At 36.5% G+C, this 24,158-nt stretch overlaps 1 protein-coding gene across 4 annotated transcripts in view; it reads right to left on the minus strand.

Moving 5' to 3' along the window:
- Nucleotides 1-24,158, minus strand: part of PPP3CC (protein phosphatase 3 catalytic subunit gamma) — a 99,883-nt gene that overhangs the window by 44,879 nt on the left and 30,846 nt on the right. For all 4 annotated transcript variants that reach the window (XM_027597467.2, XM_027597468.2, XM_027597464.2 and 1 more), the window contains exons 2-4: nt 17,718-17,915; nt 17,258-17,382; nt 4,880-4,991 (exon numbers count right to left, since the gene is read on the minus strand). In XM_027597467.2, the coding sequence (XP_027453268.1) occupies nt 4,880-4,991; nt 17,258-17,382; nt 17,718-17,915 (435 nt within the window). The remainder of the gene's footprint in view (nt 1-4,879; nt 4,992-17,257; nt 17,383-17,717; nt 17,916-24,158) is intronic.

Genomic DNA, 24,158 nt, shown 5'->3' on the forward strand with positions numbered 1-24,158 from the left:
TCTACCTGCTTGTGCTCTCTCTATCAAATGAATAAATAAAAAAATATTTTTTAAAAAAAAGAATTTATGTAAAAAAAAGAACAACCTCCACCTGCCACCCTTAGAAATAGTCACGAGACTGCAGCTGCACAATCTGGAATGAAACATCACTTAGCAGTAATTGTAAGGTGCTGATTCTAAAAGCCACGGTGGCCCTTGAAGAGAAATCAGCTTAACAGTGAAAACATCCATGCAAAGCAGCACACATGCTCTTTGCTCATAAGAATAAAATGTGAAATTGTATCTATGTGCTTGTTCCAAGATTTATTCACATTTCAGATGCAGCATTAGAATGAAACAGGAGTATCTCTGAAGATAAGAAAAAAAGAAAGAAACCTGGTTTGACAAATTAAAGCATGTGAAAAGCAAATAAAAACCTAAGATAAGCAATTCTGTGCAAATAAAACACTTAAAATGTTTCCCAGAACCTATTGTTCCATCTTCTAAAAATAGTCTGAACCAATTTATACTAGTCAAAAAAGAAACTCTGAGAAAACAGAGGAAGAATTGAATAAAAATATTACCTAAAAAAACCTGACCCTTAATGCACAACAGAGGCATCCATAGGCAGCTTTCTTATGACTTATTTACTGCTAAATACTGATCATTCCAGGGCCTTTATCAACTGCTTGATATAAATTGTTTAATTTTCCTAGGTAAAGAAAAGGAAGTGTAATGAGTAATATCCCCATATTTGCCTTATAAAAATAATGCAAAATATTTCCAATTTTTAAACCATTTCATGAAATGGTTCTCAGATGACAAATAGTAGATACTTTCCATGCCTCTGAAGCAGGTGTTCTAAACCAGCATCAAGCAGCACAATTATTCTGGGGTGCTTTAAAAAGCCTCTTAAATGCCTGGGGCCCATTCAGGTGATTTTGAAGTTACCAGTTTAAAAATTTATTATAATAGGAGTACATGGTGGTGATAAAAGATAACTGCAGCAGTACCACAGGAAGATATAAAATTAAAAGTACAAGTCCTGCTGACCTAACTCCCCACAGGTAATTACTGTTTTCAATTTTATGCACATTATATATTTTTAATTTACAAAGGAGATCATATTATACATGTTCTGCAAATGGCTTGTCACCTGACAAAGTATTTGAACATCTCTCCATATTAGTACATCTAGGCCCACCTTGATCTTTCAACAGCTGCCTAGTATTCCATTTTTGAAAATGTATTAATACATTTTTAAATGTATTATTTACGCAGTCCCTTTTTGATATTTACATTATCTTTTTTCTTTGTTTTCTTTTTTTGCTGTTACAATTAACACTATAACTGTTATCATACATCCTTATACATCCATATCCTATTGTCTTTTTGCAAGTATACAGTATGGTAAGCAGAATTCTAAAATGTCCAGCAATGACCAACAACACTGTATAATCTATGCCCACCTTCAGTGCGTGGAATTTGTGAATATGTTGAATATGTCGTTAGGGCAAAAGGGAGATTCCTCTAGGTGGGCCCAAACCTAATCAGGTGAGCCTTTGAAAAGCAAAGGGCTTTCCCCAGCTGGCTGATCAGGGAAGAGGAAGGCAGAGAGGTGCATTTGGGCTGCTTGGAAGAAAGCAAACATCGATACTGTGAACTGCCTGTGGGAGCAAGGAACTGCAAGCAATCTCTGGAAGCTGAGGGCAGTCCCTAGCCAACAGCTAGCAGGAAAACAATGAACATTAACCCTAAGGTCACAAGGGCTGCCAATAACTGGTAAGCTTAGAAAAGACCCCAAGCTCCAGCTCCAGGTGAGAGCTGCAGCCCTGGTGACACCTGGATTTCAGCTCAGGGAGACCCTGAGCAGAGAATTCAGCCACACTCTGCCTGGACTTCTGACCTATAATAACTGTGAGATAATAAATGTATTGTTTCAAACAGCTAAATTTGTGGTGATTTGTTATATAGCATTAAAAACTGTATATAACCGGCATGAAAATTCTTAGAAGAAGCCAAATGGCTGGGTCAAAAATGTTTACAGATATTCCAAAATTGCTCTTCAAATATCTTATACCAATTTAAACACTCACCAACAGATCTAATTTTTTTTTTCATTTCCGGCATGTTACCTACTGATTTGAACGGTTCATTCTAAGTCCCAAGGGCTGAAATGATCTGTATCTTGCCCACTTGTAGCTGACTGTTCTGCCAGTCGAATTTTTTTGAAGTGTTCATACTCTAAAATTCTTTGTAATAAAAACTACCTTTCCTTTCAGGATCTAATAGGAGGAAGGTTGTTATCACAACTGCCAACTCCAGTGTAGGAAGCTACAATAACAAGAGTTACTATGAGCATATGGAACACTATCAAGTTGTAATCTACCTATAAGTAAAGTGATTTTGGGGAGAAGGATTGGATAAACTCTTGAGCCTCAGAAAACAAATTTAAAAGTTGTTTTTTTCAACTTTGAATATTCTTTTGGGAATAAAACTTTAAATATTTTATGATATATTCCTCCAAGATAATAATCTGAAGAGAAATCTGAATAGGACACAAAGTAAAATCCATGATCAAACCATCAATTACATGACATTAAAGCATTTGTATATATTCAGTATTATTTGGAGAAAGAGGTGTAGATTTTAGAGCCAGACAATACCCAAGAATTTATTTATTTACTTATTTTTTAAAGATTTTATTTATTATTTGATAGAGCGCAGAACAGAGAGTGAGAGAAAGCATAAGGAAGGGGAGCAGCAGAGGGAGAGGGAGAAGGAGGCTCCCCACTGAGCAGACAGCCTGATTCAGGACTCGATCCCAAGACCCTGGGATCACGACCTGAGCCGAAGGCAGACACTTAACCAACTGAGCCACCCGGATGTCCCAACAATACCCAAGAATTTAGTTCAGCTTCCTTATTTTATAAAGAATACAGTAACATTTTAGAAATCAAAAAGATTAAAATTTTGTGGGTTTTATTTCAATATTTTCCTTCCACTTTATATAAAAAGACAAAAATTCCTTAAAGTATGAATTGATACATAATCTTTTTAGAGGGCTAGTTAGAGTATGTATCAAAAGCCTTCAGGGCACCTGGGTGGCTCAGTTGGTTAGTCGACTGCCTTCGGCTCAGGTCATGATCCTGGAGTCCTGGGATCGAGCCCCACATCGGGCTCCCTGCTCAGCAGGGAGTCTGTTTCTCCCTCTGACCCTCCCCCCCATGCTCTCTCTCTATCTCATTCTATCTCTCAAATAAATCTTTAAAAAAAAAAAATTTTTTTTTAAAAAGCCTTTAAAATGTTTATGCCCTCTGACTTAATTGTCTTCTGGGAATTTGTGCCAAATTACAAATCCTAGATGATCATTCATTCAACAAATTAATTCAACCAATATTTTTAAGCATCTCCTATGAGTTATTAGATACTGTTCTAGAAAAACAACAGTGGATACAACATGTCCCTGCTGTCATGGAACTTAAATTATGGTAAGAGAGAAAAATAAACAAATGTAATTTTTAAATATAAATTTTATATAAAAACATACAAAAATTTAAGGTGTTGATAGATATTATTTTTTTTTAAAAAGCAGGGTATGAGAGTAAAATGATGAGATATTTAATTTAGAAAAAGCAACCAAGGAAGAAAGTCTCTCAGATGACATGAATGAAGTAAGGATGTAGATCTTATGAACAGATAGCTATGTGGGAAACACTAAGTGCAAATGCCATGGGGTAAGTTCTCTCAAACAAGCCCAACACAGTACCATCACACTGAATGTTAAGTAAAAGCCAATTGTAAGTACCTAGATTCTGGTCAAAGAAATCTGTGAGAGTTTTTTTCTAAAGATTTTATTTAGTTATTTGACACAGTGAGAGAGGGCACAAGCAGGAGGAGCAGCAGAGGGAGAAGCAGACTCCCTGCCGAGCAAGGAGCCCGATGCAGGACTCCATCCCAGAATTCTGGGATCATGACCTGAGCTGAAGGCAGACACCTAACTGACTGAGCCACCCAGGCATCCCTCTGTGAGGTTTTTTGTTTGTTTGTTTTTCAAACAGCTAGCAACATTCTGACTTTCAAAAATTTTACCTTTAATAATAAGCTTTTTTACTATTACAGTATTATTTATAGTTGGAAACAACAGAAATGTCATACAGTTATTACTAAATTGGCTACATGATAGTGCATTCATAAGATGGGATACCTTAAAAATATTAAAATAACGTTTTAAAATCATGTTCAAAAATGTTTAATGGTACAGAAAAATTTTATTACATAAAGTGAAAAGAGCAATTTATTAAGCAGTGCATATAACAGCCCAATTTTATTTTGAAAATATGTACAGATATATATGCATTTGAACTATTTCATGATAGGCTTTTTTTTCCCCTTCTTTTCTTCTTTTTTCCTGATAGACTTTTATATATACAGAAAAGAAGACTATCTCTCAAATAGTGAGATAATAGTTATTTTTAAGTGGTGTGACTATGAACAACTTTTTTTTTGGACAACTTTTATCTTCTTTGAACTTTTTTATGTTTTCCAAATATCCCAAATGTATTACTTTTTTTTTTCCAAATGTATCACTTTAATATACAAAGGGGGAAACCACAATAGTTATTTTCAAAATAAATGTCTTAAAAGGTAGAATCTTGGTTCTTACCAGAAAATGAACAACAGGAAGCATTTGAGTTCCATTAGTTTCTTTTCTGTTTATGTTTGATTCATTGTGGGACTGACAACAGGGTAACTAAAAAAGTTATGGAAGTGCCTGGCTGGCTCAGTCAGTAGAGCATGTGATTCTTGATCTCAGAGCTGTAAGTTCAAGCCCCACATTAGGGGTCCCCTAGAGTTTACTTTAAAAAAAAAAAAGTTCTGGAAAAGTGATTATACTTACACTCCTGTTTGAAGGTGAAATATTCTGTAAGATGTCTGCATTCATGATTTCCTCGAAGCAGAAACACTGTTTTGGGATGATTAATCTTTAAACTCCATAAAAACAGCACACACTGTAAGACACATATAAGGATAAATTTTTATATGTGACCATGATAACACATAAAGACAATTTATAGAAATCCAAATGACTTGCTATAATGCCATATCTCATTGCTATTCCCAAACTGAAACATGAAACCTTCCAGCTTTTTGAATGTGACATGCTGTTGCCCTAGAATCTGACAGACAGTAAGGAGGCTTCATACATACCTCTCCTTAATTTTTATTCCCATGTTCTATCCAAATATCTAGAACTCTGTGACAAAGCCACCCACATATATACACACACACCCCTTAGTCCTAAAACCTGTATTTTATTTAATAAAGAACACCAGAGACATTTCCACTAAAATAAGGAACGAGGAAAGATATCCACTATCTCTGCTACTATTCAACACTATACTAGAGGTATTCGCTAACTGAATTAGACAAGAGAAATTAATTAGAGGTTTAAGAATGGGTAAAGGGAGCCCCTGGGTGGCTCAGTCGTTAAGCGTCTGTCTTCGGCTCAGGTCATGATCCCAGAGTCCTGGGATCAAGCCCCACATCAGGCTCCCTGCTCCGCGGGAAGCCTGCTTCTCCCTCTCCCACTCCCCCTGCTTGTGTTCCCTCTCTTGCTGTGTCTCTCTCTGTCAAATAAATATATAAAATCTTAAAAAAGAAAATGATATAATAATAGTATATCTGAAAAACCCTAGGAAAAAAATCAAGGATAAAACTAACTCAAATAATAAAAGAACTCAGTAATATGGCAGGATATAAAATTAATATACAAAATCAACAGCCTTCATATGCACAAACAATAAATAGGACACATGGTAGAGAAAACTCCATTTACAGTAGCATCAAAGAAGATTAAGCATATAGGAATAAATGTAGTAAGAAATGTGCAAAATTAATACCAAGAAAAATTTAAAACCCTCCTGAAAGACACAAAAGTAGGCAAGAACAAATGGAAAAACACTCCTTGTTCTTAGATAGGATGATTCAGCATTAGTTCTTCCTAATTTATAAAATCATTGCAATTCCAATAAAAATACCAACAAGTTATTTTATGGAGTTAGACAAGTTGGTACTAAAATTTCTATGGAAAAATAAACATGCAAGAACAGCCAGGAAACAGCAAAGAAAAAAACACTGAAAAAAGAGAACTATATGGGGGGGCGGGAACTAGCCCTACTAGACATTAAAAGATACTATAAAGCTTCTATAATTAAAACAGTAGTACTGGCACATATATAGATAAATATACCAGTGGAATAAAATAGTCCAGAAATTAATTCAAGTACATACAGAATTTTGGTATATAATAAATGTAGCATCCTAAATCACTAGGAGTAATGATGGACTTCCTTTTTTTTTTTAAGATTTTATTTATTTATTTGAGAGAGTGCACTCATGCACACAAGCAGGGGAAGGGGTAGAGGGACAAGCCAACTCCCCACTGAGCAGGGAGCCCAATGTGGGGCTCCACACTATCCCACGATCCCATGACCCTGAGAGCATGACCAGAGCTGAGGTCAGATGCTTAACTGACTGAGCCACTAGGTGCTCCTAATGATGGACTTTTTTTTTTTTTAAGATTTTATTTATTTATTTGACACAGAGAGAGAGAGAGCACAAGTAGGCAGAGCAGCAGGCAGAGCAGCAGGCAGAGGGAGAGGGAGAAGCAGGCTCCCCACTGAGCAGGGAGCCCAATGTAGGGCTCGATCCCAGGACCCTGAGATCATGACCTGAGCCGAAGGCAGCTGCTTAACCGACTGAGCCACCCAGGCGCCCCAATGATGGACTTCTTAATAAATGTCTCTGGGACAACTGGTGCCATTTCAAAAAAAAAAAAATCAGATTCATAACCTACATAATACATAATAAATGACAAATGAACAAGGGAGCTAACTGTATCAAAATGAAACCACGTAAGTTCTGTAAGAAAGAATAGTGAGGAGTGCCGGGGTGGCTCAGTCGGTTAAGTAAGTCTGCTGTGGGGAGCCTGCTTCTCTCTCTCTCTCTCCCTCTGCCCCTCCCCACCGCTCAAGTCTCTCTCTCTCTCTCTCTCTCAAATAAATAAAATCTTTTTGAAAAAAAGAAAAGAAAAAGTGGTGAGTTCTTTATCCTTAGTGTAGGGAAAAACTTTATCTTAACTAATGACAAAAAATCCAGGGGCAAAAAAAAAAAAAAAGATGGAGGGGCTCCTGGGTAGCTCAGTCGTTTCAGCATTTGCCTTCGGTTCAGGTCATGATCTCAGGGTCCTGGAATCGAGCCCCATGTCGGGCTCCCTGCTCAGCGGGGTGTCTGCTTGTCCCTCTCCCTCTGCACCTCCTCCCATTTGTGCTTTCTCTCTTTCTAATAAATAAAATCTTTTTTTAAAAAAGATGGATAAATTTGACTATATACAAATAATTTGTACAGTAAAAAAAATTTGGCAAAAACTGATAAAACTACATATTCATTTAACTTTTGACCTACCCTGAAGATACACCTCCAACAATAAGAAAATACATATGCACAAAGTTGCAGTATTGCTTGTAAGAGGCAAAATTTTGGAAACAACCTTAACGACCATACATAGGACAGAAGGCTGAGCAAATTATGACACAGTCACACAATAAAGTACCATAAAGCTATGAAAAAAAAAAAGAGAGAAAGATCTCTATAAACTGATTGGAACAATTTCCAAAATATACTGTGAAGTGAAAAAAGCAAAGTGCAAAAGAGTATGCTACTGTTTCTGTAATAAAGAAGGGAAATAAGAAATACACATGTATTTACTCATTTGTGCAGAAGAAATACAGGAAGGATAAATGAGAAACTAAAGTTACCTACAATGGGCACAAAGGAAAGGGGTGGAAAGAAGGGAGCACTGGGAACAGTTAAGGAGGGTTGAGGAGGGAGCAATACTTCTCAAAGGATAACCTTTTGGATAGCTTTGACTTCTAGAACAACAGTAATGTTTTACACATGCCCCTCAAAATAAATAATTAAATCAACCAGCATGTGAAAGAAACCCCAAATAGAATACAAACAGTAATAACCCTAACTGTATTATAAACAGATAACAAAGCAACAAAGAAGGGTATGGGGAAAAAAGAATTAACCCAAGTAACTTTGGAAAACAGCATTTTGACTGCACACTACAAGGCTAAAGACATAGACAAATGTACACAAACACTGTATATCTAGTTGGTAAATATGTTTTCACAGTATGAATTAGCTGTTATATATGTATTTTATGGGTATAATAGGATTGAACAGACAAGTTAATATATTGTAGATCATGGGAGTAGGAAAGGAGGAAGACTAGACTGAATCTTGTGATGTTGGACTGGAATCAAAACTTAACTCTTTTTAGAGTATATACAGATAGATATAGAAACAAATAAAAATGTGGGTACATGTGCAGGTTAGTATGCTTATATATATTTCCTAGCTCCTACTAAGAGGGCCTAGGACCTCAAAATCACTATGTGTATTGATTTGGGGACTACAAATCAATTTTAGCAGGAAAGTATATATGCAAACACAGAACCTGCAAATAATGATCGATAATATACACTAATCATAAAATATACATATCTCACACACAGTCTCAAAACACAAGCAACAATTGACAGGACTATGGTAAGAATCAGATAATCAATAACTGTAGTTGGCAATTTTGACACACTCAAAAGTAACTCCTAGTTCAAGCAGACAAAAATAATGAAAGTTACAGGCAACAGTTCAACAGAGGATGCATTATTTTCAAATATATACAAGATAGCCACAAAGGGGCATCTGGCTGGCTCAGCTGGTAGAACATGCAACTCCTGATCTTGGGGTTGTGAGTTCAAGCCCCACGTTGGGTATAGAGATTACTTAAAAAAAAAAAAAAGTCACAAAAATCTACTAGGTACCTCATCAGAAAGGGAGTCTCAAAAAATTCCAAAGAATGAACATCATTCAGGTTACGTTCTCTAATTAAATTACATTAAATAGAATCAGTAACAAAATACGAACACTAAAAAAAAAGTCCCATATGACTGGAAAAAAAAACTACTACTTCACTGTCCTAGGGTTAAAGAGAATTCTTAAAATAGAAAATACTAAATGATAATAAAAACCATACATATCAAAATCTGTGGGACCCAGATAAAGCAGCACTTAAAGGGCAATACACACTGACAAGTATATTTATTTTTTAAAAACAGATATGGAGATATGCTTGTAAATGCCTAATCTATATCTTAAAGGTCATACAGAAACTCCTAACAGTGATTGTAAGAGTGGAATGGCTAACATATGAGGAGACGCTCGATTTCATTAGTAATTGGAGAAATACCAATTGAAACAATAACATACTATTTTAGACGCATCATTTGGTAAATATTAGAAAATGAGATAAAACCAAATTCTAGAGAGAGGGCTGTAAGGAAATATGAACTCTTAGGTGCTACAGGTAGGCATATAGATTGGTACAGCTATTCTGAAGAGGAACCTGTGATTGTCAGTTCAAGAATGAAGGTAATATACCCTTTTCCTTGGCAATTCCAATCTTGTTCATAAACCACAGAGAAACTAAAACATGGGAACATCAGTGGATTTATAGAAGAATATTCATCATAGCAACGTTCACTATAGAAAGAAACTGCAGGCAACCTAGGTGTCCAACGTTGAGAATAAATAACTAAAATATAGATGTATACTCTGGAATACTATACAGCAGGCAGAAAGCAATGACTGAGAGACAGCAACCTGGATGGATCTTAAAAGCATCATGATAAGTGAAAACATCCAAATCAACAGAAACAAAGCTACAGCAGTGGTTCTCAGTGTGGTCACATTCATCTCAAATGTGGTACATTGGCATTACTTGGCAACTTTTCAGAAATAGAGATTTTCAGACTCTATCTCAGATCTAGTGAATCAGAAATTCTGGGGTAGGGCGCATGGGTGGCTCAGTTGGTTAAGCGACTGTCTTCGGCTCAGGTCATGATCCTGGAGTCCTGGGATCGGGCTCCCTGCTCTGCGGGGAGTCTGCTTCTCCCTCTGACCCTCCCCGCCCCCATGCGCACGCTCTCTCTCTCAAATAAATAAATAAAATCTTTAAAAAAAAAAAAAGAAATTCTGGGGTGGGGCCCAGCAATCTGTTTTTGAGCAACTGCTCCAGGAAATTATGATGCATGCTAAAGTTTGCGGACCACTGAATAGCACCGTAATATTTATGTAAAATTAAAATACTTTATCCACCAAAACCTTACATATTAAAAAATTAATGTAATGTATTATATGTATTCTGAGGTACTAAACATAACAGAAACATATATAATGGCAAGAGGGAGAAAAAAATAGAGTTCACAGATAAGAAAAAAATTAAAACAGAGACGGACTTTGCAATGACTAGTAATAAATGTGTCATGACCTGAAGAGCTTGATTAATTCAACTGGGATTTTCCCACCTCCCAAAAAAGACTTTAAAATTCTAAATCCAGGTGCTTCTCAGTAAGTCTAATCTAAGTCACCAACATTTCTTGCCCATGGTTACTGGATTAGATTCCTAACTGGCCTCCCTGTACCCACTCTTAGGCTTCCATTCAGTTTATCAAAAAATAGCCAGAGTAACTGTTTTGTTTTGTTTGTTTGTTTTAGAGAGGAAGGGGGAAGAGCAGAGGGAGAGAGAGAATCTTAAGCAGGCTCCATACCCCACAGGAGCCTGACATGGGGCTCAGCTTGATCTCATAACCCTGAGATCATGACCGGAGCCGAAATCAAGAGTTGGACGCTTAACCAACTGACCCACCCAGGTGCCCTCCGAGTGACTGTTTTAAAACATAAATGTGAATATGCTATTCCCTAGCTCAAAACAAACAATCTCCAATAGCTTCCTACCACATTCAGAATAACACCCAAACTCCTTACTATGGTTTGTAAGGCCTGACATCATCTAACCCCTGCCTATCTCTCTGATACATCGCCTATAACTTCCCCTTACTCATTATTCTGTCTAGCCAAACTGGCCTTGTTACTATTCGTGGCCTGCATTAAGCCTGCTTCAACCTCAGAGCTTTTATATTTGATATGTCCTCTGCTGGAATGTATCACCCCTCCCCCACCCCCCACCACAGAGGCATGGCTCATTCTCTCAGGTCATTCAAGTTTCTATTCACAGGTTACCTCCTCAAATCGGCCTTCCCTAATCTCCATCTAAATTAGCTATCCTTAACCCTCTTTTAGCCCCTTACCCTGATTTGATTTTCACAGGCATAAACAAATACATGATGCTGTCCCTTTCAATAGAAAATACAGTACAGGACTTGGCTTTGCTTGTTCATCTCCATCCCCAGAATTTAACAGTGTTTCTCAACAGAAGTACCACTGACAATTTGAAAAGCATGATTCTTTGTTGTTTAGGAGTTTCCTGCATACTGGATGATGTGTGTTTCCCTGGACCCAGCCCCTTAAATACCAGTAGGACCTCTCAAGTATTGTGACAAACTATTCATTCATATGTCTTTGTACGTAATTATGTGTACATCTGCAGTATTTCTCAAAAATGGAACTGCTGGATCAAAATATATGTACATTTCGAGACAGACACTGCAAAACAAACATGAAACTTAAATATGCAGACACATACAGATATACTTAGATGACTTCTTTCTTTTTTTTTGGTTGACTTTTGTTTTTGATGTATCAACTTGCACAGAATATTCCAAAGAAAAAGTACATTACATTCTAAATGAAATAAGTCAGCCTGAGAAAAACAAATACCATATGATTTCACTTATGTGTGGAATCTAACACAAAGCACAGAATAAACAAACATACAAAAAGCAGAATTAGACCTATAAATACAGAGAACAAACTGATGGTTGCCAGAGGGGAGGTGGTTGGGGGCCTGACAAAATGGGTGAAAGGGAGTAGGAGGTATAGGCTCCTAGTTATGGAATGAATAAATCACAGAAATAAGAGATACAGTGTAGGGAACAGCCAATGGTATTGTAATAGCACTGTATGGTAGCTACACTTGTGGTGAGCATAGCATAACATAAACTTGTTGAATCACTACATTGTACACCTGAAACTAATATAACATTGTGTGTTAACTATACTCAAAAAAAGGACATTAAATTCATATATAAACTTAGAAAGCACTTTCTCTTTTTTCTCTATTACATTTCCCAGCCAAGAACATGATATATCTTTTGATTTATCTAGGTCTTTGTTTCTGACTCCCGAAAAGACTCACCTTTTTGAAGTAATGAGATATATAAAAGCACAATTCATATCCATACTTGAGTGTAATTTGGTTGATATACTTCTTGGCCTCTAATCTCAAGTTTTATTTCCTTATATATCAGGATGCAATTGCACAATTACCTGTACAATTCAATTATAGGCTCATGATTATCAGATCTGTTCAGACATTCAAAACTCACTTCTTTATTTCTGTGAACAGAATTTGTACTCCACTTCAACAATCCTTACTGTATGACAACAATTATTCATTAGTTGTCAACATGTCAACACATCAACAATTGATCATCGGGTAACATTTATAATACCTAGACATCTGAAAACATTTTCTCTTTGGTGATGCCTGTACATGCAGTATAACATATCTTATGCTGAAAATGTTCCCTTTAACCCTTTCTCTTATTGTAAAATCAATTAAAAGAAACTAAAATTTAGCTTCCCCTACCTCAGAGCAAGTAGTTTATAATATATACAAATGAAGAAGGAACATCAAAAAGCTCAGGAATAAGTGAAACTTTACTCTTGTGTTTTATCAGTGACATCCGGATCAGTCCCTGGTGTACTAATCAAAGCCCACATTGCTTCAGGAAAGATCAATGCTTGCTCTGGGCATGAAAAAAATCATGTCTTGATTTTCTCATATAGGCTCAAGGAAAGAGAAGTTATTAAGTATAGAAAGAAAATAAAGTGAAATAAGGTTCTGTAAAAACAACTAGGCAAAATGTATCAAAAGTCTTTAAAATATTCAGTCTCTCATCCACTTCTTTTACTTATAAGAATCTGACCTAAGGAAATATCAGAAATGCTATTAAAAATGTATCCAAAAAGATATTCACTGCAGTAATATGCAGAATGGAAATAACTAGAAAAGGACCACTTGTGGTACAAGTGATAAATATCCAATTAACTATTGCTTAAGCCCTAAAGACATTTTAAGTATCTTATGAAGAAACAAGAAGTCTGGAGGTAAGATGTCCAGGTTTAGTGGACCAGCTCAGTATTGTCACCAAGAAACCATGTCCTCTCTGCCTCTTTGATCTGTAATTCACAGGTTTGCTTTTCATCCTTAGCACCTCCTCATGGTCACAAAATGGCTGCTACAGTACACACACCCACATTTGAAATGACGTAGTGAAATAGGGGCTCAAAAGCTTTCACCTTTTCATCTGGAAACAAAATGTTCCAAAGTGCATGTGTATGCATGCAAATTCACATCAAAAAAGCTCAGACCAATGAGAATTCATTCCCTGAGGCTGGGTTAAGGGCCTCCCTTCCTGAAATCAAAGGTTCTCTCTGAACCCCCAATCTCATTTATCTGAACAAAATAGGGATTTTTATAGAAAGGAAGGAGAAAAGATGGACAACAAGCAGTACCTGCTACAAACCTAATTATCCAACAATAGGAGAACGGTGAAGTAAACTATGGTATTTTTACCATTAACCACAATTTTGAAGAAATTTTTGTAACAGAGAAAAGTGTTTTCAATAATGCTGAGTGGGGGGAAAAAAAGACTACAAAAAGGAAATGTACAAAATGATTTCAATTTTCTTTAAAAAAAATATGCAAATATAAAAGAAAAAAAAGACTGCAAGAAAATACAAGCTGTTGGGGCACCTGGCTGGCTCAGTCAGTGGAGCATGCAACTCTTGGTCTCAGGGTTGTGAGTTCGAGCCCCACACTGGGTGTAGAGATTACTTTAAAAAAATTAAAAATCTTAAAAAAAAAAGAAAATATAAGATGTTAACACTGATTATATCTGACTTATAAAAGTTTTTGTTTTCTTAGATTCTACATTTCCCAATTTTTCTACAAAAATGAACTATTTACAACAACAACAAAATGTAATAAGGGCTCTATTACCTATTTTCATCCATTTGACAAAAACATCATACTCATGCTTATCAAGGACACTGATAAAAAAATTGCTCAAGTATATACTTGTATCATGTTGGACTAAGCTGTTGCCTACAGAACTTTATAACCTTAGTAGTTGATAAGTGACTTCCAACTAACACTACATATACCCTGATGTTTAGTTTAAAATTGGTATAAAATAGCATTGTCACTTTAAAGTTTTGATCCATTTATCTCTTAAGCTATTCCAGAAAAACCCTTTAAGTTAGTGAAACATCAAATAAGAAGATAAAGCCAAATATTAAACTATGATTTATTAACATCCACTCATTCAACAAATACTGATTTTGAGTGTCTCCTATGTGTCAGGCACTATGCTAGGTCCCAATATGAAGAATACTGCAGAAAACTAAGTCAACACTTTTGTACTATACTGAAAGATCTGTTCATAAGTGCATCTTTTCTAATAGACTGTCAGCTCCTATAGAAAGCATAAATCTTTTTTTAAAGATTTATTCATTATTTATTTTAGGGAGAGAGTATGTGAGCATGGGAGGGGAGTGCAGGGGATGGAGGGGCAGAGGGAAAGACAGAATCCCAAACATACTCCCCACAGAGCATGGAGCCACTCAGGGCTCGATCTCATGACCCTGAGACCATGACCTGAGCGGAAATCAAGAGTCGGACACTTAACTGACTGAGCCACCCAGATGCCCTGAAAGCATGAATGTTAAAAAGAAAACAAACAAAAAATAGAAAGCATGAATCTTATTCATTATTTTATCCTCAGAGCCTACCATAAAGTTGGCAATCAGGAAACATTTGTTGATGAGTGAGGAAAAAAGACATAACAGAAAATATTCTGAATATAGTATATGTGTACAAAAATCATTATGGATTATTTCAGCGTGTGCTTTATTGAACATACTGATGCACTGAAACTATCTGTAAATGTGTGAGTTAACAATCCGAAGATGATTTGGCACAATATTATCTTTTTAAGAAGTTGTTTCATTAAATATAATGACAAATTAAAAATTCAGTAAGTTCTGTATTTTCTTCATCCTCTAAAATGTCTTCATGCTAAAAAATACACAAAGAAGTAAATATTCAGTGTGTCTTTCAAACATCCATACATTTGACTGGCTACTGAAACATGATGTGAACAGGAATTAGGAAGCTTTTCTTTTTTAGGCTATGTTTGCTTCCCTTTTTATTTATTGAACTATATTTGATATACAGTATTATATTAGTTTCTGGTGTACAACATAGTGATTCAACAATCCTATACAATATGCAATGCTCACCACGATAAATGTAATTACCTGTCACCCTACAAAGTTATTACAGTACTATTGACTATATTTTCTGTGATGTAATTTCATCCCTGTGACTTATTTATCTTACAACTGGAATTCTGTACCTCTTAATCCCCTCTACCTATTCTACCCAACTCCCTACATCCCGCCCCCTCTGGCAACCACCGGGTTGTTCTCTGTGTTTATAAGTCCACTTCTGTTTTGTTTGTTCATTTGTTTTGTTTTGTATATTCCACATACAAGTGAAATTATATACTATTTATCTTTGTCTTATTTCACTTAGCATAATAACCTCTAGGTCCATCCATGTTATTGCAAAGGGTCACGTTTCATTCTCTTTTATGTCAGATTAATATTCTATTATATCCAGTATATATGTATACAGACCACACCTTCTTTATCCATTCATCTATTGATGGACACTTAGGTTACGTTGAATAGAGAAACATTTCAATGATACAGTCTGCGGGTATCATCTCCACCCATCCCAGGACCTACTTAGAGACCCGGGAAATTTACTGAGCAGCAGGGAAACATGATTATTTTCTTAGCTTCTACCACTAATTTTTGTCCTCATAGATGACACTAAATTAATTTGAGGCACTGGCAGGTAACACTGAACTTTTCTGATCCATAAATTTAGACCACCCATCTAACTAAAGAGGACAGTCTATTTCTCTTGTATATTTTTCTGCAGGTATAGGACAACTGCTGCTTCTTTGAATGAGCGCTAGGTAAGATAGCTGACTTGGATCTAGGAGTGATGCTGCACAAACAATAAACCTTTAACCACCAGAAACACACTAAGTACAGTGAGACTATCACACTATGAGGAAGAAGCAGAACTAAAGACTACAAGAACATCATGCAGACTCAATTTCTCATCTCATGCTTATTCTGGGCACATTATAAATTCAATTACCTGCACTATTCAAAAGTTACTTCTCTTTTATTTGCTAAGCATGTGTAGCTGAATCAATGGACATTAAATATGAATGTGCTTTGGTTCCACTGTACTCAAGTCTTTGCATTAGGTTCTAAAATAGTTTTATTTTTTATACACAATAGCTTATACTTTAATTCTTTTTTAAAGATTTTATTTATTTATTTATTTGAGAGAGAGTGAGCAGGGGGAAGAGCAAAGGGAGTGGGAGAGAGAGAATCCCAAGCAGGCTCTATACCCAGTATGGAGCCCAACATGGGGCTTGACCTCACAACCCTGAGATCATGACCTGAACCAGAATCAAGAGTTGGGATGCTTAACCAATGGAGCCACCCAGGTGCCCCTACTTTGTTTTAATTATAATCATTTTTTCTCATCATTCAATTTTCAAAATATATTTAATTGTGAGTTTCCATTAAATTCATTAACTTTAATCATTTTTTTTCCTTTAATGAACATTTGTTAACTGCTTACTATGTGCAATAATATAAAAAATTATTCCTATAATAAGCTAAGTGCCTGCTTATTTAGCATTGGAAGTTAATCTAAAAGTAAACTGTAGCCCAGCAACTTATGGTCTTTAATGAAGATCTGCTAATTCAAACCCTGTTTAGGGTGAATAGCAATTTATGTCATTTACACACAGCCTATACACTAACTTCAGAGAAAAGGTTGGTAAGCATTTAACTTATTTGCAAAGCTGGGTTAATATAGTTTTCTATATGTCTACTACATATAGAAGCTACAAGAAGGAATAGATCTTTCTTATACAAATGAAAACATTTCTCTAACACTTTAATACTGAAAGTAATGAAGTTTACAAATTCTGCCAGTGTTCTCATTTTAATTTCTTCTACTGAAGAATCAAAAGCAAATTTCTAAAAAAAGACAGTATGATCGTTCCAACGTATCCAGTTTAATTTTTACCTCTATACTGAAATAGCCTCTGTCCACATAGTCACCCAGAAAGAGGTAGCGTGTGTTACTAGGTGATCCTCCAACTTCAAACAACTTCATCAAGTCAAAGAATTGTCCATGAATGTCACCACACACTAGGGAAAAAAGGACACAAGGTGAGATGAAAAATATGTCTTAAAGAGAAAGGGTAGTACACCAATAAGATCACAGTTTAACTTTTAACTTAAATCATGTTAGCTTTTGACTGGAATGTTCTGTAATTGTGGTCAATCAATCAATAGTGAACAGTCCTACTGTAAATATTAGGTATTTTAAATTGTATTTCTTTGATGAACAACAAATATACTGAATAATCCCTAAGACTATCTCATAATTCCTAGAAAAATTATCACATATCTTAGTTGGTTATTTGTAATCATTTTTCAAATTAGCTCAAATCTAAGCACCACTGTGCAATTACTTCTCATACCTGTGATTGGAGCATCTACTTCTATCATGGTCTTCTCTTGTCTCAGGATGGCAGCCCCATCATTGATTATCTTTAAGGCTACTTCCTCTTCCAGTCGCCCTTCCTTCACCAAATGGTTTTTCAAAACATCAATTTTAGGTTTCCCATTCTCAAATACTTCCTTCAAAGTAAGCCGTTGGGTTGGAGGAAAGGGAACAGCTAGAAGGAGAGAAAAAGTAATTTAAAATACTTAAACGTATAGAGAACCATGAACCCATTTCTTTTACGTAACAAATTAAACTTAATATATCACTATGATTCCATATCTACAGCACCAGAACTATGTGGGTAAGAAATCTAAGACACTATATGTTATAGATGATAGATTCTAATTTTTAAAAAGGCCACAGTTAAAGTCAAAGTTATTTAAAAGATGTGAATGTGTGTATGTATGAATTATGTTTTACATATAAACATGAAAGACTTGAAGCTGATTCAGAAAATAAACTAAAAGACCAGGGACTAGATGATATGACGATATGAGAATCTTTTATCTATGGGAAAGGTGTTAAAAATGAAACTGTGGTTAAAATGAAGGGAAAGAAATCACAACACTAAAGGGCAGTTATTTTTCCATGGAACTGACATAATAGAACTGTGTTTTAGAAGTCTGACTTTGGCTCCTGATCAGGGGAATCACAGTTGTATACTTTATTATTAAAAGGTAGTTCTGGGGCGCCTGGGTGGCTCAGTCGGTTAAGCATCCGCCTTTGGCTCAGGTCATGATCTCAGGGTCCTGGGATCGAGCCCCACCTCGCCTGCTTCTCCCTCTCCCTCTGCCTGCTGCTCCCCCTACCTGTGCTCTCACTCTCTCTGTCAAATAAATAAATAAAATCTTAAAAATAAAAAAAGGCAGTTGCTTAAAATATTACTGATAACAAGCACACTACTAACGGAATGGAGCTGTTCCTGAGAAGTACTTGCTACAGTAACACAGCATAAACTAGAAGAGAACAGATAAGGAAGGTCTAGTTGTGTTTTCTAATCTGGAAATGCTAAAAACTAGTTTATGCTTGATATAAAGTTCATGTAATATTATGGTGAACTACCAACTTTAACAGAAAAAAATTTTTTGACCTTTTAAAATTGGCCATCATCTCATTTACTTACTCTATAATGTAGTCTACTTTAGATTATCTATGATCTAACATCCACAAGCCTATAAATTATACATTTATTTTATTTTTTTTAAAGATTTTATTTATTTATTTGAGAGAGAGAGACAAAGCGAGAGAAGGAACACAAGCAGGGGGAGTGGGAGAGGGAGAAGCAGGCTTCCCGCTGAGCAGGAAGTCCGATGCGGGGCTCAATCCCAGGACCCTGGGATCAAGACCTGAGCTGAAGGGAGACACTTAACGACTGAGCCACTCAGGTGCCCCAGAAGGGTTCATTTTAATTTGTGATTTATGCCTGGTCGTTCTACTTCTAGTTTTATGGTGAGGGGCTCCTGGCTGTCTCAGTCAGAGGAGCCAGCGACTTTTGATCTTGGGGTGGTGAGTTCAAGCCCCATGTTGAGATTATTTAAATAAATAAATAAACTTTAAAGGGGGGGCACCTGTGTAGCTCAGTTGGTTAAGCGTCCAACTCTTGATTTCGGCTCAGGTCATGATCTCAGGGTTCTGAGATCTAGCCCCATGTTGGGCTCTGAGCTGGATGTGGAGCCTGCTTGGGAGTCTCTCTCTCTCCTTCTCCCTCTACCCTTCCCTAACCCCCCAGCTTGTGCACATATGCTTGCACCCTCACTCTTACTCTCTCCTCAAAAAAGAGAGAGAGAGAGAGAGAGAGAGAGAGAGAGAGAGAGAGAACTAACCTGAAATCTACAGGCACTATAAAAATTTTAGACTTAAAAATCCTATGGTAAGTTCACCATGCTCTTAGCTACAACTTGACTCATTTGGGTTATTCAAAGCTTGTTGAAAAAAATTATAGTAGCTATCCAAACAGCAAATATTACCTTGAAATAGGGGACCATATATATCCCAGTTCATGGACAGTCCTAGATGTCCACTGCTCTCCTAGCATAATTGTTAATAGAGCCCCTTTTCACTCTCAAAAGTATTCCAATTTGAAGGATAAATTGTTGTTCAGATGGAACATCAATACATTATTTTAATCAAATAATCTACTTCTAAAATAAAATAAAAATAAGATATTATGATGAATCTTTTATTTATTCATCTGGTGAGTCTCTAAAACAGAGTGAAAGGTAAGTCCTAAACAAATTTACTTAAATTTTCATAAAATGTAATGGTAATATAGTTGGTTTTTAACAATAACAAAAAGTCCTTTATACTTTAGAGAGTCTTACTGAAATATTTTCAGATGAAATTATATGCTATTTGGGATTTGCTTCGATATAATGGGGAGACAGGGAATAAGCAGTGGTACAGAAGAAAAAAAAGAACAGTAGTGAGTTACTAACTGTTGAAGCTGAGTGATGTTCACTTGAAAGTTCCTAATACTATTCTCTCTACTGTTGTAATATGTTTGAAATACTTATTTTTTTAAAAATTGGAAAAATTGGGGCACCTGGGTGGCTTCAGGCAGTTGGGCGTCTGCCTTGGGCTCAGGTCATGATCCCAGGGACCTGGGATTGATCCCCACATTGGACTCCCTGCTCAGCAGGGAGCCTGCTTCTCCCTCTCCTCCTAGCTCAGTGCTCTCTCTCTCAAATAAATAAAATCTTTTTTTAAAAAGTGGAAAAATTACCAAAACTAAGAGTATAAGTCTTAGAAAATTTTTCTTTAGAGAAATTTACATGAGGTTCAATCAAGAGCTACTTGCATGTGAGTTTAGAGAACCCCAAGTCCTCTGAAATCTTGATTCAGAAAAATAAATGGGGCGCCTGGGTGGCTCAGTCGTAAGCGTCTGCCTTCGGCTCAGGTCATGATCTCAGGGTCCTGGGATCGAGTCCCACATCGGGCTCCTTGCTCCGCAGGAAGCCTGCTTCTCCCTCTCCCACTCCCCCTGCTTGTGTTCCTGCTCTCGCTGTCTCTCTCTCTGTCAAATAAATAAATAAAATCTTTAAAAAAAAAAAAAGAAAAAAGAAAAATAAATGGATGGTTCCACATTTAATCATTCTGCTTTTCATACTTAATTTACCTCTTTTTGGTTTTCAAACTCTTACTCTCAATTTCTGGCTAGCCAATCTGCTCCTCCCCATTTTGAAATGAACCCCATAGAAAGCCTGCTTGTTTTTAATCCCCACTTTGTAAATAAAAGAAATTGGCCAACAAACTAAAAACAAAATGAAATAATATAAAATCAAATATGTTGGAATTGACAAAAAAGGTATTATAATAGAGGTAGTACCAGAGACAAGAGATCCACAGATATTTGATTTCTAGCAGCAATATTATTACTACTAATAAAAATGATTTTCCTGGGGCGCCTGGGTGGCTCAGGCGTTAAGCGTCTGCCTTCGGCTCAGGTCATGATCCCGGGGTCCTGGGATCGAGCCCTGCATCAGGCTCCCTGCTCTGCGGGAAGCCTGCCTCTCCCTCTCCCACCCCCTCTGCTTGTGTTCCCTCTCTCACTGTGTCTCTCTCTGTCAAATAAATAAATAAAATCTTTAAAAAATAATAATAATAATTTTCCTGCAATACTGAGTTGTAATCAGGTAACAGTTTACAAAATAGGAAAACCATTTTTTCTATATACCATATAAGTTATGTAAGGAGAGGTGACAACAACCTAAAGAACTCTTGAGAAAGAAATTTAGAAAGGTATTTTTTCTTTCTCTCAAATTCTTCAGTTGCAATTTACTTAAAACAAATAATAAACAAGTCACTTAGTTAAATGAAAACAAAGGCAAGGTTGAAATGGATCAAGGGGATTATGCCCAGCTAAGTGAAATGGGACACAGCTGAGCCAGGAACACTAAAAGGAATTAAGATTGGCTTGAGACAACATGCATAGCAGGAAGTTCCAGAAGAGTCCTAAGTTTTTAGCTAAGGGCAAATAAAATCAGTTTCCTTCAGATCAGAAGAAAAGAATCTTCAACTTTAAAGGAGTGGGTCCTAACTCCCCTCAAGTTACTCCTAGCTACGTTTAGAAGCCCTGAATTCCATCTTCCTTTATTAGAAAGTTGTATACACACTATAGTTGAGGTTGATTCATAAGAGTGGAAAGAGCAGCCACCATCCTGAGAAGACAAAAGGAAATCTAGCTAAGTCTGGTCACAAAAAGAAACAGCAGGAACTTTCCAATTGAACTTTAAACCTCTATTTTTAAACCTCTATTTTTAAAAAATATGCCCCAGGTACAGTGATCATATGTCCAAGTACACCTATTAGGATATTCTCAGATTATTTATCTTGTCCTACTGTGATTTAATAGCATCTTCTTTTACTCTCAAGTATCCTGATTTAAATCACCTACCCAGGAACAATATTCACCAGAATCAGTGGGAGTGTTTGTTTAGAATGTAGATTCTTAGGCCTCAGACAGGTAGAATCAAAACTTTGGGGGATCCTGCACAGGCATCTGCATTGTTAACAGGTATCCCAGGAAATTGTGCACACTAAAATTGGTTAGAGAAAACCAGGAAAATGGTTTAAGGGAATTCTAAGTAAAGACACAACTAATCTCGGGGCACCTGGGGGCTCAGTTGGTTAAGCATCCGCCTTCAGCTCAGGTCATGACCTCAGGGTCCTGGGATGGAGTCCCGAATCTGGCTCCTTGCTCGGCGGGGAGCCTGCCACTCCCTCTGCTTGTGCTCTCTCTCTCTCTCTCTCTCAAATAAATAAATAAAATCCTAAAAAATAAAAAAGACTCAACTAATCTCAAATAATCAGCACCTTCATTCACCAGTCATCACAAAGTAATAGTTTACAGTTCTCCATGTCCTTTTCCCCCGTCTCTACTATGAGCACATGGAAACAGGAGTTTGGAATTTCTGACTGAAAAAAAGAGGATCTAGAGTAGTGCTTTGCAAACTATTTGTGGGAAGTGCCCCACTCCAACCTCTACCCTGTCCAAACCTGTACTTTGTAAAATGCAGTAAAAATAAATCACTAGAAAAATGATATGCTTAGATGTTGTGCCAATATCAAATTGCTATTTAAGTTTTCAAATGCTCTATTTCTGTACTTACTGAAGTCAATAACAAGTTGTAAACTGAGAGGAATCCACGGACCACATTTTGTGTAACACTGGTTTGGATAAACATGGAGTGAGGGGAACAAGAATAGTACTAAAGTAAAAATTTGATGATGTATGTACACATCTTCAAGCCAAAGTTTAGAGATTTTATTATGTCTAATGTACACATAAGAGGATTTTCAGCTGACTTCACTATTCACAGTGAATGATAATCTTTTCTAAGAACCTAAGTCTCTGACACATTCATTTCCAACCGTTTTTATTAATGGCACACAAGATTTCACTAACAAAAAATACAACAAAACACTATGTGCAAGCAGATGAACAAGCTAAAGTTTTAGCTTCTAACATCTTATCCCTGCTTTAAACTATGAAGTATACGAATTGTAACACAGAGTTTCAGTTCTTGCACCCTTTCAAATTATAAACAAACTACTCAACACCAAGCACTAAAGTTTCCCTTTTTGTTTATGAGGCTGTATGTCACCTCTTTAAACATTCTTTATGGTCATGCTTCCAAAACAGTGTCTTAGCACAATTTTTCAAATTTCAAAGAAAACGTATTTAAGTGATTTTCAAGGCTAATAAGTAATTCCAGACATTTTATTTGTTCAAAAAATTAAAAGAGGCATTTTTAAATGAAAGAATCAAAATGTCAACAGTGTCAGCACTCAATTTGCTTTATTGGTTATATCATATCATAATTGGGGGGGAGTGGTCCCTTCATTTTTATTTTTTTTTAAAAGATTTTATTTATTTATTTGACAGAGAGAGAGACAGCGAGAGAGGGAACACAAGCAGGGGGAGTGGGAGTGGGAGAAGCAGGCTTCCCACTGAGCAGGGAGCCTGATGCGGGGCTCGATCCCAGGACCCTGGGATCATGACCTGAGCCAAAGGCAAACACTTAACTGACTGAGCCACCGAGGCTCCACATCTATCAAACATTGAAAGAAGAATTAATGCCAATCCTTCTCAAACTCTTCTAAAAAAGTGGAAGAGGAGGAAACACTCCCCAAATCATTTTCGATGATTCTCTCTCTTACTGCTGCTCCCCCTGCTTGTGCTCTTTCTGACAAATAAATAAAAATCTTAAAAAAAAAATAAATGTTTGATAGAATTCATCAGTGAAGCCTTCTGGTTCTGCCTGGGGCTTTTCTTTGTTGGGAGGTTTGTTTTGTTTTGCTTTAAGATTTTATTTATTTGTCAGAGAGAGAGCACAAGCAGGCGGAGCAGTAGGCAGAAGGGAGAGGGAGAAGCAGGCTCCATGCTGAGCAGAGAATCTGACGTGGGGCTCAGTCC

Source organism: Zalophus californianus, chromosome 2 (assembly GCF_009762305.2).
Source record: "Zalophus californianus isolate mZalCal1 chromosome 2, mZalCal1.pri.v2, whole genome shotgun sequence".
NCBI classification, from domain to species: domain Eukaryota; kingdom Metazoa; phylum Chordata; class Mammalia; order Carnivora; family Otariidae; genus Zalophus; species Zalophus californianus.